This window comes from Diabrotica virgifera, chromosome 3 (assembly GCF_917563875.1).
Source record: "Diabrotica virgifera virgifera chromosome 3, PGI_DIABVI_V3a".
NCBI classification, from domain to species: Eukaryota; Metazoa; Arthropoda; class Insecta; order Coleoptera; family Chrysomelidae; genus Diabrotica; species Diabrotica virgifera.
Window position 1 is genome coordinate 175,810,961 of NC_065445.1, and position 18,845 is coordinate 175,829,805.

General features: G+C 31.2%; 1 protein-coding gene across 1 annotated transcript in view; it reads right to left on the minus strand.

Moving 5' to 3' along the window:
• LOC114339428 (zinc finger protein 28-like) overlaps positions 1–17,167 on the minus strand; it is a 57,304-nt gene extending 40,137 nt beyond the window's left edge. The window contains exon 1 of the mRNA XM_050645673.1: positions 16,809–17,167. Coding sequence (XP_050501630.1) covers positions 16,809–17,049 — 241 coding nt within the window. The 5' untranslated portion in view covers positions 17,050–17,167. The remainder of the gene's footprint in view (positions 1–16,808) is intronic.
• Between the last annotated feature and the right edge of the window lie 1,678 nt (positions 17,168–18,845).

The window sequence follows — 18,845 nt, forward strand, 5'->3', positions numbered from 1 at the left end:
AAGTCAGCTCTGGTCAGCAAAGATTTTTTGCTTAATAAATAACTCAATATGTATATAAATATTCCTCAAGAAATCATCTGCAACAAGTTGCAACTTAGCGGAATTCTTAATTTTAAAAAACTGTAACATGTTGGAGAATTTCTACATTAAGAGACTTTAAAATGTTATGGTCAGTTAAAAAAGTAAGAACAAAATATGAAGCAGCTGATCCAGTAAATTTAGAGTTTTTTTTACACAAGAACCGCCGTTTTTTGTTATTTTTTTTTGCTTTCTTCTTCTTTTTTTTATCTTTAAGTCCTTTTACCTTTATGTATAGGTCTATCTTTTTGCTTTCTTATTTTTATATTTTTTAATAATTTTGGCCGTGTAAGTCCAAAAATTTTGCCTTTTTTTAAAAATAAAATGCATAAATGATACTTTATATTAAGAAGTCAAAAATAGGAAGGTCAACTCTTAAAACATCTTAATTGTTTTGTAAATGGATCCGATTAATTATACCTAATTATTACTTTATTACCTACCAATGTGTGGCTTCTTAACACAAAGTTTCGTTTATGCATTTAATTTTTAAAAAATTAAAATTTTTGGCTCACACGACCAAAATTATTAAAAAATATAAAAGTAAGGAAGCAAAAACATAGGATTTATACATAAGAGTAAAAGGACTTGCAAATTAGGAAAAAGAAGAAGAAAGCAAAAAAAAAAAATAACAAAAAACGGCGGCTCTTGTGTAAAAAAACTGTAAATTTACTGGATCAGATGCTTCATATTTTGTTCTTACTTTATTAACTGACCATATAACATTAAAGTCTCTTAATGTACAAATTCTCCAGCATGTTAAATTTTTTGAAAATGAAAAATTCCGCTAAGGATGCACCTGGCTGCAGATGATTTTTTGAGGAATATTTATATACATTTTGAACTATTTATTAAGATGATCGGTACGTTTTTTCGGCTGCAATGCTATTCAAATGGGGATTCATTTTTTTCGAATCGTGAGAAAACTAATAAGTATTTTTAAAAAATTTAAACGCAGAATGAAAGATTACGTTATTATCGAGGGCCGAAAGTCCCTGAGAACTTCTATATTGTTTATTTTAATAAGTTACAGGGGTGAAAAATTAAGAGAAAATTTAGTGTTATTTTTAATTTCAAATATCTCATTCAAAATAAACTTTTTATTTATTCTAAGGGACTTTCGGCCCTCGGTAATAATTTAGTCTTTCATTCTGCGTTTAGATTTTTCAAAAATATTTATTGTTTTTTTCAGGATTCGAAAAAAATGAACACAATGTCCGTGGTAATATTTTCCAAATCTATCTTTGTCATATAGGTCTGGATCCCGCGTATGAAAAAAAAGTTGATTAATAGCAAGCTGAAAATTTGTTAATAGCTTAAGGGTGTCTGGTCGGCTAAACTTTGATATATGGGAACACTGTAACAGGGGCAGTTTTAATTGTGGAACAGTTTAAAAATTTGGAACGGTCAGAACACGAAAACAACACATTTATTTTGTCCGACAGAACAGACTTAAAACTCTCCGAACAGAGATTAAACTCTCATGCAAAAATCAGACTGCTATTTATCACCTGTCATAAATCCTGTCATTTGACATATTCTACATGTTCCACTCATTAAAACGCCCATTTGGTGATAAATAGCAGTCTGATTTTTGCATGAGAGTTTAATCTCTGTTCGGAGAGTTTAAGTCTGCTCTGTCGGACAAAATCAATGTGCCGTTTTCGTGGTCTGACCGTTCCAAATTTTTAACCTGTTCCACAATTAAATCTGCCCCTGTTCCAGTGTTCCCATATATCAAAGTTTGTCCGACTAGACACCCTTAAGGTATTAACCAATTTTCAGCTTGCTATTAATCAACTTTTTTTTCATACGCGGGATCCAGACCTAATACAACGCACTTAGTCTCTCTTCTTCTTCTTTTTTGTTTTTGGTTTCGCTGCAAGGCGATTACCAGCACGATTTATAAGCGATCTTGACGTAGTCTGGCTCTAAGCCATACCAAAATCGCTGACTATGTTCTTGTAAGGAAGCTTTTGATGAGGTGTGATGATTATAATTAAATGAGATTAATTGGGTCAGGTTCAGTATGATTAAAAATTAAAACATAAATTAAATGACAAATAGCAACATAATATAACACCGATACATATAAACAGTTGAGCCTTGCAATTTGTAAGCTTATTTTGTTAATTGCTAGAAAACGCATTGCAGTTTATAAGCTTATTTGGTTGTGTGTGTGTGTAGGTTTATTTTATGACTACGGACATAATCCATTAGCCTATTCTGTTTTGATAAATAATTCAAGTTTTTTTTTAACAACTGTTATAGAGAGAACCCGTAACAACAATATAGATTTTAACTATTTAGAATGGGAAATAAGCCACAATATTATTAAAAAATGATTTTTATTAACGTTTCGACGCCCAAATCGGGTGCCGTTGTCAAAATACAAAATACTATTAATATAAACAAAAATGTTGTTGCTTAGTAAAAAAATTCTTCTAATAATTTATTTAATTTGACTCATTTATATCGGCAATTCAGATACATATGATACATTTTAAAGTAGAAGACTTTAAAATGATATTGCCAATATTTATGAGTTGGTTTCCTGGGACGACTTTACTGAAAGATAGTTCATTCGATTACATGAAATCAACCCCAACTCAAGAATATCCGTCACAAAAAATCATAGCATGTGATCTGTCTTTAAAAAGACAACCACATGCAACGGTGACATTAAAATTCTCGCGTTAGAGATCTCATAGTAAATCACGAGGGAAAACCAGGAAAAACCTCGTGATACTATCCCGACATCGTAAGTATTTGGTCTTACATTTAATTTACTCTCAAAATTAATACCAAATTCTGACTTTACTATAATTTTGTTTAAATTATAAATAATATCAATAATACATGGGTATATAAGTAATACTAAAATATAAAATATGTACTAACTCGACTATTGACTTACTAATTGTGGTATTTTCTTTCTATTGACTTTCTTCTTAATCGAATGAACTATCTTTCAGTAAAGTCGTCCCAGGAAACCAACTCATAAATATTGGCAATATCATTTTAAAGTCTTCTACTTTAAAATGTATCATATGTATCTGAATTGTCGATATAAATGAGTCAAATTAAATAAATTATTAGAAGAATTTTTTTACTAAGCAACAACATTTTTGTTTATATTAATAGTATTTTGTATTTTGACAACGGCACCCGATTTGGGCGTCGAAACGTTAATAAAAATCATTTTTTAATAATATTGTGGCTTATTTCCCATTCTAAATAGTTAAAATTGTAAAAATGCCACAAGAAAATAGCTTCAGAACAACAACAATATAGATCTAATCTTATCTTGACTTATACATATATTTTTTATCTAGTACATAGCTACATATATTTATTTTTTTTATTTATCATATTCTATTTATTTTTTTTATTTATTTTTTTTTTATTTTTTTTATTATTTTTTTTATTATATTTTTTTTTATTTTTTTTTATTATTTTTATTTATTTTTTCTATTTTTTTAATTATCTCTTTTTTTTTCACGGGAAAGAAAAGGATAGCATAAGGTTGGGTTATTACATACGCCTAGGGGTCCATCAAGGCGACTTGCACAAAACAAAATTAGACCACGGATAGAAAGGGTAACAACTGGGTTAAAACAAAGGACTTATATCACTAACGTTTTACAATTTAAATAAATTTTTCCATTTACAAATTCAATTTCATTTCACGTATGTGGCGAAAAATTATTTCATATATATGCAAGTTGTTGGATTTTATTAAATTTAATAAATTAAAAGGTAGCATAATAGGAATATTTTCACTATTGATATACTCATATATTTTTTTTACAAATTGGTTTATGCAACGTGTATTTAATGAGCAATTTAAGACTAAATGCTCAATTGAGCCTTCTTCGCCACATTCGCAAAGTGGAGTTTCAGCTAAATTAATTTTAAATTTATGTAACGGAGACAGAGCATGGTTGAATCTTATTCTAGATAGTATCCTAATCATGTCTTTATTGAAATTTGAGTTTTTAAACCACGTAGAGGACTGTATTCTTGGTTTCACGCCTTTATAATATAATCCCTTGTTGGACAAATTGTACATTGTTTGCCATGAATTGATCATTTTTTTCCTTAAATGAGAAATTAGATCCTCAATTACACATTTATATTCTGATTCTTTAGATGGTTCATTATATTTGGCAATTTTGTCTAGTATTTCATTGTTTATTAATCCACAATGAGCTTTTATCCAACAAAACATTATATTAGATCCTCTTATTTGGTTAATTGCAAGAAAACGCATAATTACATTGACTGATTCTTCCGTTAAAGAACTTAGAATATTGTATATAGAGAGCGGTGTTTTGAAGTTCATGGAAATAAATTTTGTGTATATATCAAAATTAGGAATCACATTAATCGGGCATTCAAAAAAGATGTGGTTTAGATCCTCGAGACGACCACATTCACAAAAAGGATTATCTTTTATATTCATTTTATACAGATGTTGTTTTGTTAAACAATGGCCTGTGCGCATTCTAATGATGGTGGTAGTGTGTCTTCTATTTCTATATGGAAAATTTGAATACCAAGGTTTTGTAGGAAAGAAGTCTTGAATTGTTTTGTATTGCGAAGTCTTCTTCCGGACTAAAGATTTCCATTTTTCTTGGTACGCACTTAGTCGAATAGAATATTGTCAGTCAGACAGTGACAATCAGTGACAATTTTAAATAATTATTTGACATGAATCGGGAATATTTTTAGTTGTTGATTAAATAATCTTGATATACGCTGTGAGCTCGTACGTAGAGGGGATATTTACAAATTCGCGAGCGCCAGTAGTGGCAAGTCTGTAAACGTTTACCGGAAATTTGACATAAATGTCAAAGTGATTAATTTAAAATGAACATTAAAAAAAAACATTAATTATAAAAAATATTAGTTGGTCAAAGCTGTGGTATATATTTTTACCTTAAATATACTTACGTCTTAAATACTGAATTTAAGTTTTTTTAATGTTCCGTAATATGTAATTATAAATTAATCTTAGCGCCATCTACACGATAATTGTGAAAGTATCCGAAGTAAGAAATTCATATTTTATCAATAGAACGTCAAAATGATTAGCAAAATCTTAAAAAAATCTATTACAATTTAATTACTTTTTTGCGTTGTAAATATTAAGCGATGACAATTAAATAATAAATTTAAAAATTACCGGTAAAAGTTGAATTAATAACCGCTAGGAACGACACCAACGAAGCTCAGAGCGTATATAGTGTATTTCATAACTAATTGATTTAAGAGGTGAACTTTATAAAAAGTTATTTATTGTGTATTATTTATGGAAGATAGAAGCAGATTAAGATATATTCTGTGATCCAAGTATTTTGTTTTTAAAGATGTTCAAAATTGTAAGCGTTCCATAGTAACAATATATTATTAAAAAATCACTTTAACACTTTTGCTCTTTTCTCGATTGAGTATTAGTTTTTGTTGTAGGTACATATTATTACAATCACGAATACATAGCTAGTGAAAAAATTATCACATTTATTAACTGAATTAATAATTTGCAATTATACAAAAAAAAACAGTTATCCAAGAACATTCAAAAGCCATCTGTTTAAGTTAGTTATGACATTGTCAAGTATGGTTCTTTTCATGAGCAGTTTTCAGTGCGTCACAAATGATAGAAAAAAAGGTTAGTCCGTGATAAATACACATTTATGACATTTATTCTAACATGACATTTTAGTTAAAGCTGACAGTTGTCCCCTTTTATTTGCAATTTGGTATAAAAACAAATCAATTGTGTTTATTGCATTTATAAAATGGTATTTTCTTTGATTTGTATAGTCTTATAAATTGTACAGATTAAATTTTTTTATATAGAATAATATAATATTATTTAATATTATATTATTAGCGCCATCTATTGACAACTAGATTAAATGTTATAAATGTCACCGAAGAAATGTTATCAGCGACATGCGTTTTTTTCTGTCACATACAATTTATTGCGTTAGAGAGAAATCTAAAAACTGTGACGCACTGAAAAATGCTCATGAAAAGAACCATAGAATGACATTCTAGTAATATGTACATATCCATACTAGTGTGAGTTTTACTACACGTAATTTGCCATGTAAAGACAGAAAAGGTAGGGATAGCCGTAAAATATTTGCGAATTATGTACCCATAGCCTTAAGCAAAATATCTTTGCTGAGCAAAGTAGACTTTTTTACTTTTCCCTTTTTAAAACTTGGAAAACTTAAAACGATTGAAAATTCTTGCCAATATGTTGTAAGTAAAGTATATTTTACGAAAAAAAAAAAAGTCTAAAAAGTATATTTAAATACTCTACTTACCTCCAGACATAGCATCCACTATAAACTATCAAAATAATACACGTCTATAGTTCTAAATGAAAACCAAACAGTGTCCCAATATTATTGTATAACACATTTAATTTTTATTTGGTCCGCTGTCGTTCAAATCACAACTTTACACTAATATAATATATGATCTTATAGGCGCCCATACCCATGCGCACGGCCACGGCCTCCCTAGCTTTTCTGTTGCTTTAAACTATAATATATTGTCATCCAAAGTATACAAAATGTAATGTGCAACACCTTCACGTCTGGCCCCTCCCCTAAAAAAATTTTAGATGGGCGCCCATGCATGATCTGCTTGTATTGTTCTACCCTTAACGGCCGTTTATGATTCTCAAAGGCCTACAGAGCAAGGTTCATATAAAATTTCTCGGGGTATACCATTAAACTTAAGTTTTTACATTTTGGCCAGGTTTTCGGCGAAATTCACCACTGTGCGGCCGCCGCTGAGATGAATGCTGCTAGCAAAACTAAAATTTTTACATCATGATTTTTATCAAGTTTCCAGAATTTTGGCCACTAGTGTATATTATAATATATGAAAACATTTTTGTCCAACAAATATTGTCCATAATAATGGAATTTTAAGTCCGAGATGTAGAACATGTCATATGAAAGGAATTATATTGGTGGTAAATAGTAGTCTGATTTTTGTCCGAATAGACACTGTTACGCTTGTTTCACACACTAAGAATTTTGAAGGTGCAATGGTTGAAATTTACATAGTGGCTCGAGCAATCATATGGAATCTTTCTCCCTTTACCGAACGTTTCAAGCGATGAAGGGAGAAAGATTCAATATATGCATTTCAACCATTGCACGTTCAAAATTTTTAGTGTGTGAAACAAGCGTTAAGCTATTAACAAACTCTCAGCTTGTTATTAATCAACTTTTTTTTGGTACGCGGGATCCAGATTCCGCAAACTCACAAAAAACTTATTATTACGAACGTCACTACTATGCTTGATACATACATAAACAAATATATTGCTGTCTAGTGAGTAAGAGTAACACCGGTAGACTCCTGAAGGGGATATCTGGTCTAGTGATAATAGGTTGGTTATTGACCACAATTAAAAATTATTAAATTACTAACATGGCAATTAAAAAAAGAATGTGTGTGTACTTTGTACGCACGTAAGAAGTTATACTTCTATTATATAATTTTAACGAAATAAATATACGTAACAGTTACAATACAAAAAATCAACAATATTTACCAAAAATTAACCAAAACTTAACAATGCCAAATATTAAAAAAAAAGAAAAAAGTATGAATCGTCCGGGATTTGAACCCGCAATCTCGCGATTTCTTGATCTCTGGTCCAATGCTCCACCAACCAGGCCATCGAGGCGAATGTTACTGACGTTTCAGATATACATAATTACACATCACGGTGAAAAGTGAAATATAAAAATAGATGTTTTATTATTTTACGCCCAAGAAAGACAAATCCAAAGACACAAAATTATAATAAATAATACATTTACTAAAAAACACTAATATATTATTTTAATGGCTTATTTGCGCTAATACATAATTTGAAAGATTAGCAACTAAACGTCATACTGTCTGTGTGCGCATGCGCGCAGATTTATGAAAAATTTTACTCTCAATCGCGCCTAAAGAAGTATAACTTCAAAAATAGGGGTAGGTGATAGGGAGAAAATTAAGTGATGTATGTATTTTTAATAACTATCCTTTTTTGACATTATAACCCTGGTTGGGTTTTTTCATGTTTCATGTTTACATTCACAGTTTTCAGGTCGTCTTCTATGTTGTTAAACAACCATCTCATTCTGGGCCTTCCTTTTTTTTCATCTGCTTATCGGCTTGTATTGTAATATTTTCATTATTGTTGTTGAATTTTCTTGTCCTTAGACAGGGGTCCCACTTGGGTCCATTACTCTTTAATTTATTTATTATTGATATTAGCAACTGTTTTCACAAATTGTGATGCCTTACTATTTGCTGATGATTTCAAGTGCTTTAAAATTATAAAAATCATTATGATGCTGCCATATGGCAATTAGAATAGAGACCTCTCTGTATGGTGTTCACTTACCGGTATGAACCTCAATTCCAGCAAATGTCATGTAATTAACTTTAACTGTACTCACCACCCTATATTAACAATATATTACATTGATGGCCAATTGCTCAATACTGTAAATAAAATCCAGGACTTGGGGATTACAATAGATAATTCACTTTGCTTCAATACTCATATCATAATGTTATTCAAACATCTATGAAAATGTTGGGTTTCGTAAAAAGAATAACTCGCCACTTTACAAACTTATCCAGTAGGTATTTCTTTACTTCTCCTTGGTACTAAAATAAAAACCCAGGGGAAGAAGAATGGCAGACAATAGGAGAAGACAATATTGAAGTACAGGAGCCGACAGAAGGAGAAGTAGAAACAATCTTAAGCAACATGAAAAACAATAAGAGCGCTGGATAGAATGGAACAGCAATTGAAAATATTAAATATGCCAGCAGAGAGATAAAACGTAAACTGTATGAACTAATTGTGGACATATGGAGAGAGAAGCAGATGCCGAATGATTGGGAAAAAGCAACAAGAATACCAATTTTAAAGGATGGCGATGAGGCAGAGTGTAAAAACTATTGGAGAATAACACTGCTAGATGTGGCCTGTAAAATAATAGTGACAATCATTATAATCAGGCTGGAGGTAGTAGCTGAACCACAGTATGTACTGCAATTACTGTTATTTGTTACAATACCCACATGATTACAACTATATATATATGGTCCGATTGTTAAACCTTGATGATGTTGATACTTTTGTAGAAAGCACAGTGAAAATATTTTTAATAATAAATATCTTGTTAAGGTACTAGTACACTTTAGTGCACCAGTACAAGACCAAAATTAATCATTTTTTCAAGATTTTTTTCTCAGAACCTTTATTAAAAATGAACATAAAACTTTTTACATATTAATATACTCCATCTAATTTACTTACCGTTGCATGTCATCCGCGTCATAGCCCGTGACGTCACATGATACCAACACGAAATATTTAGGTGGTATGTGTGTTCTTTTTTAGAATCCTTTTGCCGAGTACACTGGAATTACAGCCACTAGACATATTTTATTATATACGCGTAGAAATAATATTTGAAGATTTCTATTAATCTTAAAAAGAAATACACAATATTATGTTTCGTTTAATTTGTACAAATAGATTATAAAGCGTTTTTATGAAGCACATCTGTTCAGAACACACTGTAACGGTAATCGAACGAAGGTGATATTTTGGCATAAATTGGTAACATTTATTTGACAGTTGCGGTATTGACACTTTAGATTTGTTTTTATTCTTTACTCTAAGTATTTGTTTTATTATATTTATTGTTTTTATTATTTACTTTAAAGTAAGATTATTTTATTTATTTACACTGAATATTAATTTGTTTTGTTGCATAATCCACTTTTACAATAATTATGTGATCTATTTGATTTAAAATGGATTCAGGATTTTTTTACACTTTGGCAACAATGTCAACTTAGATCTCTGACATAGATAATGATGTGCAAAGTTAAGTAAATTAGTAAAATTAAACAAACTGTATCTAACTCTTAGAGAATACAAAAAATAATATATCTTTTTTCATTTATGCACGTACGGATATGGCGGATAGTTAATCTCAGGATTGGATCTCTGAGACAAAAAAATCGTACGGCATTTGAAAAAGGAAGGTTTCTTACGTGACAATTATTTACCACCGTTAGTGAAAAATTCCGCAAAAAAAAAGATTTTACAGAAATTTGAAAAGTTTTTGTGAAAAGTAGTCCATTTTTCTTCAGTTTTTCATGGTTAAAAAATATTTATTTTTTGGTCAAATTGTGGTAAATTGTCACGTAAGAAACCTTCCTTTTTCAAATCCAGTACGATTTGTGTTTTATAGTTGTAGTTTTACGTGTATCTAAATTTTATATTTTCATTATTATGACGAAAGCTTTGCTTTATTGTATTTTGTATGTATTTGGTTTATCCCGTTAATAATAAATAAATAAAATATATTAACTGCCCGCCATTATTTTTATAGACCTCTACTTTTGGCCCCCTACAATATTAGTGTACGTGCATAAATGAAAAAAGATATCTTTTTTGTACCCTCTAAGAGTTAAACGAACCAGTTGTAATGAGCAGAGAAGATAAAAAATACGAAGAGCTATTTCGAATTGAAAGTGACGGTACCACGAAGGACGAAAACGACAAGAAGAGAAAAGAGGAAGAATTGGAACGGGCTTTTAACAAAAGTCGAAAAATAAGCAGATCTCCCTCCTACAGAAAGGAGAAAATGTACAAAAAATTATGGTAAATGACGGCAGCAGTAAGTTTAAAAATCGAGGAACAATCAAGAGAACTTAGCGAGATGCGTAGAGAGCAGAAAGAATATAGAGATGAAATAAGAGAGCTACGACAGGAGAATATAACATTAAGGGAAGAAAACACGAAACTAAAACAGGCAGTTTATCAAATAGAAGAACGGGTTGAAAGTTTAGAAAATCAAAAAAGGCGGAAAAATATAATTATGTAATTATACATGGTTTGAACATAGATACCTACAAATGGCCCAGATATCCTAAAACATGCAATGAAAAATTTTCTGCAGACAGAATTAGAAGTAGATGTACAAATAGAGAAGGCTTTGAAGTTAGGAGAAAAAGTTTGTTTGCTTGAGCTTGAAAAGGAAGAAGATAAAAGAAAAATCATGCGAAACAAAACCAAATTGAGAAAGCGCGAAGAATGTCTAGTTTATATCAACGATGACCTATCAAAGAACGACAGAATTGTACAGAAACGTGTCAGACAAAAAAACAAGAACTAAGAAAGGAAGGAAGAAAAGTGAAAGTAGGGTATAAGAAAATATACGCCGATCATGAAATATGGCGCTGGGATGGAATGAACCAAACGTTGGTGGTAGAAACCAAAGCAAAAAACTAAGCAATAGCAATGAAAGGAAATAAATGACGACGAAAAATGCAAATAAGAGGATTACGAACTATGGAAATAAGACAAATCAAGACAGCAATAAAAAAGAAAAGCCGAAAAATGACAATATACAGTTTGCAAAAGAGATAAAGAAGACGGAAACGACGCAGGCAATGGACAAGGTAATAAGCAAAAATAACAAAAAGAAAACTAAAGTTAACTTGGGTACATGACATGTAAGAGGCACATACGAAACAGGAAAACTCAAAGAATTAATTAGAGAAATTAAAAGATATAATGTAGAAATAATAGCTTTACAAGAGACAAAACAATTGGAGACAGAAATAGTAGAAATAGAAGACGTGGTATTTTTTAAAAGCGGGGGAGAAACCAGAAGGTTAGGAACAGGTTTTATAATACAGCGAAAATGGAAGGAAAGAGTAATGGCATTCCAATCAATATCAGATAGATTATGCACAATAAGATTAAAAGGGGACAAACGAAACATAAGTATAATAAATGTACATGCACCAATTGAAGATGCCACAGAAGAAGAAAAAGATGAATTCTACGAGCAATTGGAAAGAGAATATGATAAATTACCAGGGTTTGACATCAAAATAATAATGGGAGACTGCAACGCCAAAGTCGGAAGAGAGAATATATACGAACACATAATAGGGAAATATAGTAAGCATGAGGTGTCGAACGATAATGGCCAAAGAATAATAGGCTTTGCAACAGAAAGGCAAATGGTGATAAGAAGCACACAATTACGCCGAAAAGATATATATAAAGGAACGTGGATTTCCCCTGATAAAAGACAGTAAATCAGATAGAGCATATTTTAATAGAGAAGAAACATGCAAACAATGTAATAAATGTAAAGAGCATGACAGGGGATCTACGAAAAAAGGTCGCCAACAATTGGTCGAGCGAAAAAATGTCGCGCACATTTGAGCGCGTATCAAAAGGTCGCCGGCGAAAAAACAGCGCCGACGAAATAAGGTCGCGTGCAATTGATCGCGCGAAAAAAGATCGCGTCAGAAAATATGTTTTCATTTGCATACTTTAACTTTCCTTCACACTTAATCCAGGCTTAGGTCAGATTTAGATGATGCAATAGAACTAAAGGATTGCTGTTAAATAATGACCCAAACAGTTAAATATTTTCTTATTAGTCATTTTAACCTATTGGTAAAAAATATTTCGTCAACCCAATATTGACTTCTAAATGACTTTAGTTTTATTTTCCACTTTAAATAATAGGAAAATAATTGGAAGTAAATAATCCTATTTGAAATTGATCATGTAAAATGTTCGACCAATTTAATGGTCGAATTAAGGTAATTTTAACTGTAAATGTTGTAGGGAAAGTACCCTATTATTTTTCCCATCTTCTTATACATCCAAAATACATTAAAAAGTAATTAGATGGAATTCCAAGACTAATCGGCTCATAATGCATAAAGTTAAAGTATGCAAATAGAATTTCTTTAGAACCTTTTTGAAAACCAATTGAATGGTTTTAATAATGTAAAACATGACGCGATCTTTTTTCGCGCGATCAATTGCACGCGACCTTATTTCGTCGGCGCTGTTTTTTCGCCGGCGACCTTTTGATACGCGCTCAAATGTGCGCGACATTTTTTCGCTCGACCAATTGTTGGCGACCTTTTTTCGCGACACCCATGACAGGGGCGGACTGTAACTCTGACCACTACTTGGTGAGAGCAGAATACAAAATCGAGCATGACATAAAGAAAAACAATAAAACAAAAGAAAAAATTGGAAAACAATTCAACATAGGACTACTAAAAGATAACAACACACAGAAGAAGTATGAACAGGGAATAACCAACAGACTAATCAGGGAACAAGAAACGTCAAACCCAGACAAGCAATGGGAAAATATCAAAGAAGCAATCTTGAACACAAGTAAAGCAAACCTAGCGAAAACCAAAAGAAGACACAAAACAAAAGATTGGTATGATGAAGAATGTCAAGAAGTAGCAGAAGCAATAAGAAAAGGAAGACTCAAAAATCTCACAAATGACGAAGAAAGCACTAGAGAAGAATACAGAGAATTGAGAAAAATCATGAAAAGAAAATGTAGAAGCAAAAAGAGAAAATACAATGAGAACAAACTGAAAGAAATAGAAGAAAAATTTCAAAAAAATGAAATAAGATCATTCTACCAGGAAGCAAAAAAAATGGAAAGAGGATATCAAAAAAACAACCCATATATGAGAGATGATAAAGGGCTGTTGCTAAATGAGCCGGAAAAAAGAATGGAAAACTGGCAAAACTATTTCACAGAACTGCTAAATAGGAGCGAAGTACAAAAGGAAACAAACCATGAAATTGAAGATGATCAGATAGCAATAGAAATACTCACAGAACAAGAAATAAAGAACGAAATAAAGAGCTTGAAAAATAACAAAAGCCCAGGAATAACAGAAATATCGGCCGAAATGATAAAATCAGGAGGAAAAAGATTACAGAGAGAGATATATGACCTGATAAAAAGAATATGGGAAGTAGAAAAAATGCCAGAAGAGTGGACCATAGCAAGGATATGCCCTATACATAAAAAAGGTGATAGAATGCTATGCGAAAACTACAGAGGCATCGCACTATTATAAATAGTTTACAAAATCTTGGCACAAAGTATAAGAAAAAGGCCAAGTCAATATTCGGAAAAAATACTGGGAGAATACCAGGCAGGTTTTAGAAACAACAGATCAACAACTGACCAAATATTTGCCTTAAAAGAAATACAGACTACCTGTTACGAACATAAAACAGTACTATATGCTTTGTTCATAGACTTTAAGCAGGCTTACGACACAGTAAATAGACAGCAGATGTACGAACTGATGAAAGAATTGGGGATACCAAGTAAAATTGTCAGGATGATAAAGATGAAGATGGAAAACACAACAAACGAAATAGCTTGGAAAGGGTATACATCCAAAAAGTTTGAAACCAAGGAAGGATTACGACAAGGAGACCCACTATCAACAATGGCATTCAATCTAACATTGGAAAGAATAATCAGGAAAAGCAGAATAAACATGGAAGAAACGATATTTAAAAACGGCCACCAATGCAGCATTTGCAGCTGATCTGACGCTATTAGCAACAAGCAAAAAAGAACTACAAAAGTTAATGAAAAACATAACAGAAGCCAAAAAATTCGGACTTAAATGAAGAAAAGACAAAGTATATGATAATGGGAGATATCCAAAAAGAAAAAGAGAATAACATCATAGTACAAATATATGAAGAAAAAACATACTTCTTCAAAAGAGCCAAAGAAATTATTTACCTGGGAGCCAAAATAGATGAAAATGGTCATGAAGAAGGGGAGATAAAGGCAAGAATAGCTAAAGGAAATAAAAAATATGGAGCATTACGCACATTATTGAAATCCAAATACGTATCAAGAAAAACAAAAATAAGAATTTATAAGACTGTTATCAGACCTACAGTAACATACACATGCGAAACATGGGTCCTCAAAAAGTCAGAAACAGACCTTTTAGAAAGATGGGAGAGAAAAATGCAAAGAGCAATATATGGAGGTGTGAAAATAGAAGGTCAGTGGAGAAGAAGAACCAATAAAGAATTGGAAGAACTATATCAAGAGCCAACGATCACGACGACGATCAAAGCACAGAGAATATGATACTTGGGGCACATCGAGAGAATGGGAAGTAAACGAATGCCAAAAATGGTACTCTCACGAAGACCAATACAAAACAGGAGGAAAGGCAGGCCAAGGAAAAGATGGAAGGACAGTGTGTGTATGAAGACTTGAAGAAAAGTAACTTTGAGAGATGGAAAGAACTAGCATTGGACAGGAGGAGATGGAGAGAGGTGGTGAAGGAGTGTATAAAAATACTGAAGTGTAATTAAATAAAATGTATAAGTTTTATAAGTTACATAAGTTATATTAAGTTATTTATTATATTATTTATGTAATCAGAAATGTAAACATTTTAGCCCTATGCCTACAAGGCCTGTTGCGCTTTAAATATAAGAGTTAAAAGTGTAAAAAGTTTTATGTTCATTTTTAAAACATTCGCGGACACGCTGTCATTTTATACACGTATTCTTATGGAGTAAATGACTTCATATGCAGTAATGACAGTGAATGTGTTAATAAAGGTTCTGAAAAAACATTCTTGAAGAAAATGATTATTTTTGGTCTTCTAAAGTGTACTATAGTTCATTTGCTTTCAAGATTTCAAGTTTGTGATGCCTGATTTGTGGACATTTCGTGTCGTTGCAGCTTGTCATTGGTTAGAAATTAATATATTCTATATTACAAATTAATTTCTAACCAATGACAAGCTGCAACAACACGAAAAGCCCACGAATCAGGCATCTGAAACTTGAAATCTTGGCATCTTGAAAGCGAGTGACCTATAGTACCTTACCACTAAACTATTATTTTATAATAAAAATGAATAACCATTAGCCGATAACTAAAATGGAGACAATAACTTAGGTAACTATCTCAGTGATTTATTAAAATTAAATTACAATGTCTGATTTTTCTCAGGGCCCCATCTACAGAATTTGCCATAGGCTTCAGATGGTATGGTGAAGTCACTGGCTGAAATCCATACTGCTCATTTACAATTATTATCAGAACTCATAAAGCTATCAAAAACCTTAGCAATAGAAAATTGCAACCAAACCTATGCTCTATAGTCAATTGTATTAACTTCTACCATTCACTGGTAAAAAAGTTAATCCTAATTATACTATAGTTGAACCTCGATAAGTCAGATTAATCAGAATCATGCCCCATCAGGGTTAGTTGGAGAATATGGTAAAAATTAATAAAACATGGTATCCTTACAGATGAACAGCTTATTTCAGAAAGGGACCTGGGTACCTGAGACAGTTTTTCGTTATTTTTTGTTAAGTGTGGATTCATTCACTATGATGGTAGACACATCGTTTATGGTAGAAAGCGACCTGATTCATTCTATTATAATAGAGAAATCATATGGCATACTTTTCGTTTACTACACAAAAGGAAACAAGTCCAGATAGTTTTTTGCATATTTCTTGAAAGTTAGGTAACCTGACTTGGGTTCCTTTCTGAAAATAAGCTGTTTTGATAAACTCATTATAATTGCAAAAACATGAAATACGTAGGTACGTACAGGCAGAGTACATCTAAATTACATACAGTTGTATACAAACAGTATTGTTCAGTTTTTGGTAAAAAATTCAGTCAGTTTCGGTTGTTTCAAAATTAGGTTTTTATTGTTGAGATGTTTGTCTGATGAAAATCGGTCCGGGTTATCGGAGGCCGATTTATCGATGTTCCACTGTACTTCTAAACATAGGACATAAATATATTGTAACTAACCTTTTTTAGTTTTTTGATTTTCTTCAAATGAGTAAAGTTTATTCCCATGTAGTTCTATTTTTGTATTTATAGGTTGCTCCTTTAAGTCTAAGTCTAAATAATCATATGTGCCATGTGTACTTTGTCCATTGGCTTCCTCCTTAACTTCACATTTAACGCCATCCAGAAGAGCCTCATTGTAGTCATTATACTCTATTTCTATTTTACACGTTTCCTCGCTAATTTCTTGTTTTACCTCCATTTTATCACACTTGCTTTTATGTATTTTAATAACAATTTTATAATTTATTTATACCCAAAAAATGAATCTATTTATTAACGGCTTTTCACTTTTCATGTTTTCATCCATTGTCATCTATTTGTTTCGAGATTCTGTCATATGTTGTATAATCTGTGAGGCGAGGAACCGCAAAGTAAGCGACGCCTGATGGCGAATTTGAAAAGCATCAACTCTAGGAAAACATTGACTTTGCCATTAATTTGTGTACATATTTGCGGTCAGTTTATGTTGTCATTAACAATGATTTTGACTTAAAAAAACTATTGCAGTGTTCCTCAGTATTCATTCCTATTATACTCTACGTAATGACCTAAACTAACCAATGCCAAATCACACATTTTGTTAATTTAACGTTTGTATTAAACGTAGTATTTTTTAATGTTTAAGCGACTGCAAAATTAAATAAATAAATAAAATGTAGTATATATTCTGTACATAGAATGTACATTGTTATGCAAAATATTCCGACCACCTCGTAATTTCCAGAACACAATTATTATCGCTGTGTCTAGGTACACGCTAACGTGTACGCAAATAAAAAAGTTAGGTACACGCTTAAACGTCATCAAGTCAGTGACGTCATTATTTAGCGTGTACTATGACTGGGTTTTTTGGTACACGCTAATTTGAGCCGCGTGTATGCTGTGGTATTAAGTATCTGTAAGTATCGCGAGTGTCAGAGTGTGGTTAGAATTTGTCTAATCGCGTTATGTTTACACTTTAATATTGATTTGTAAAGAGTTTCCTTATTTTTTACTTGTTTAGTGTTTTTTTTTAATTAACTATGGATTGTGGACAATTATTTAGTTCTTTTAATGAGTTTAACAACATTCTAAAACAGTATGAAAAAGATGAGACAAAAATTCGTGATTAAGGGTAGCAGAAGTAATAAGATAAAATTAATATACGGGGCGATTGATTAGTGTGTTAAAGCTCAGTAGATCCGCTATAGTAATAGATAGCAATAAAAGTTAGTAACAAAAATTTTAGCAAACTTTGAGCTTCATATTACAAAATTACTAAAATTAGTTAGAATGTTACAGAGCGTTCGATAATATAGTGGCAGACTAAACTTATGTTTTTTAAATGGAACACCTTATATTTTATTTTATGTTCGAAATCTTTTAAACTTCCATATCACAAAAATATAAAGGTTTATTATGTTATACAGGGCATTTACAAAGTTATAACCAATTTTCTATGAAAATCGTAACAAGTTCAACTCCCTGTATAAATAAAAATAAACACCACAGCAAAAATAAACACCAATATAAACTGGTATAATTAACTCACTTATAAAAATTATTTTAACAGTATTTTGTATATATCATGAATCATGTTAACTAATATTTATTTTCCTAACCTGAATATACAGGGTGAGGCAGATAAAGGGCCTATTAGAAATATCTCGAGAACTAAAGCTAACAGAATAATGAAAATTGGTATACAATGGTTTTGAGGTATAAACTATTTAATGAAAATATTTTGGTCTCTTTGCTACTTCCGGTTATACCGGAAGTTAATTGTAACTTCGTATTTTTAAATAGGATACCCTATATATTTTTACATTTTTGGATTCTCCTCGATTTCTTCTTTCTTAAAATATAAGTTTTTGTAATATTATACAAGGTAGGTTAAAAAATAATTACGTTTTCTTATTAATTTCGTAGCAACATTCACATCCTGTAGGATTGTAGTAGTTTGACATAATAAACTCTATTAATGTTCAAATGATTTTTAATATAGTCTACTATTGT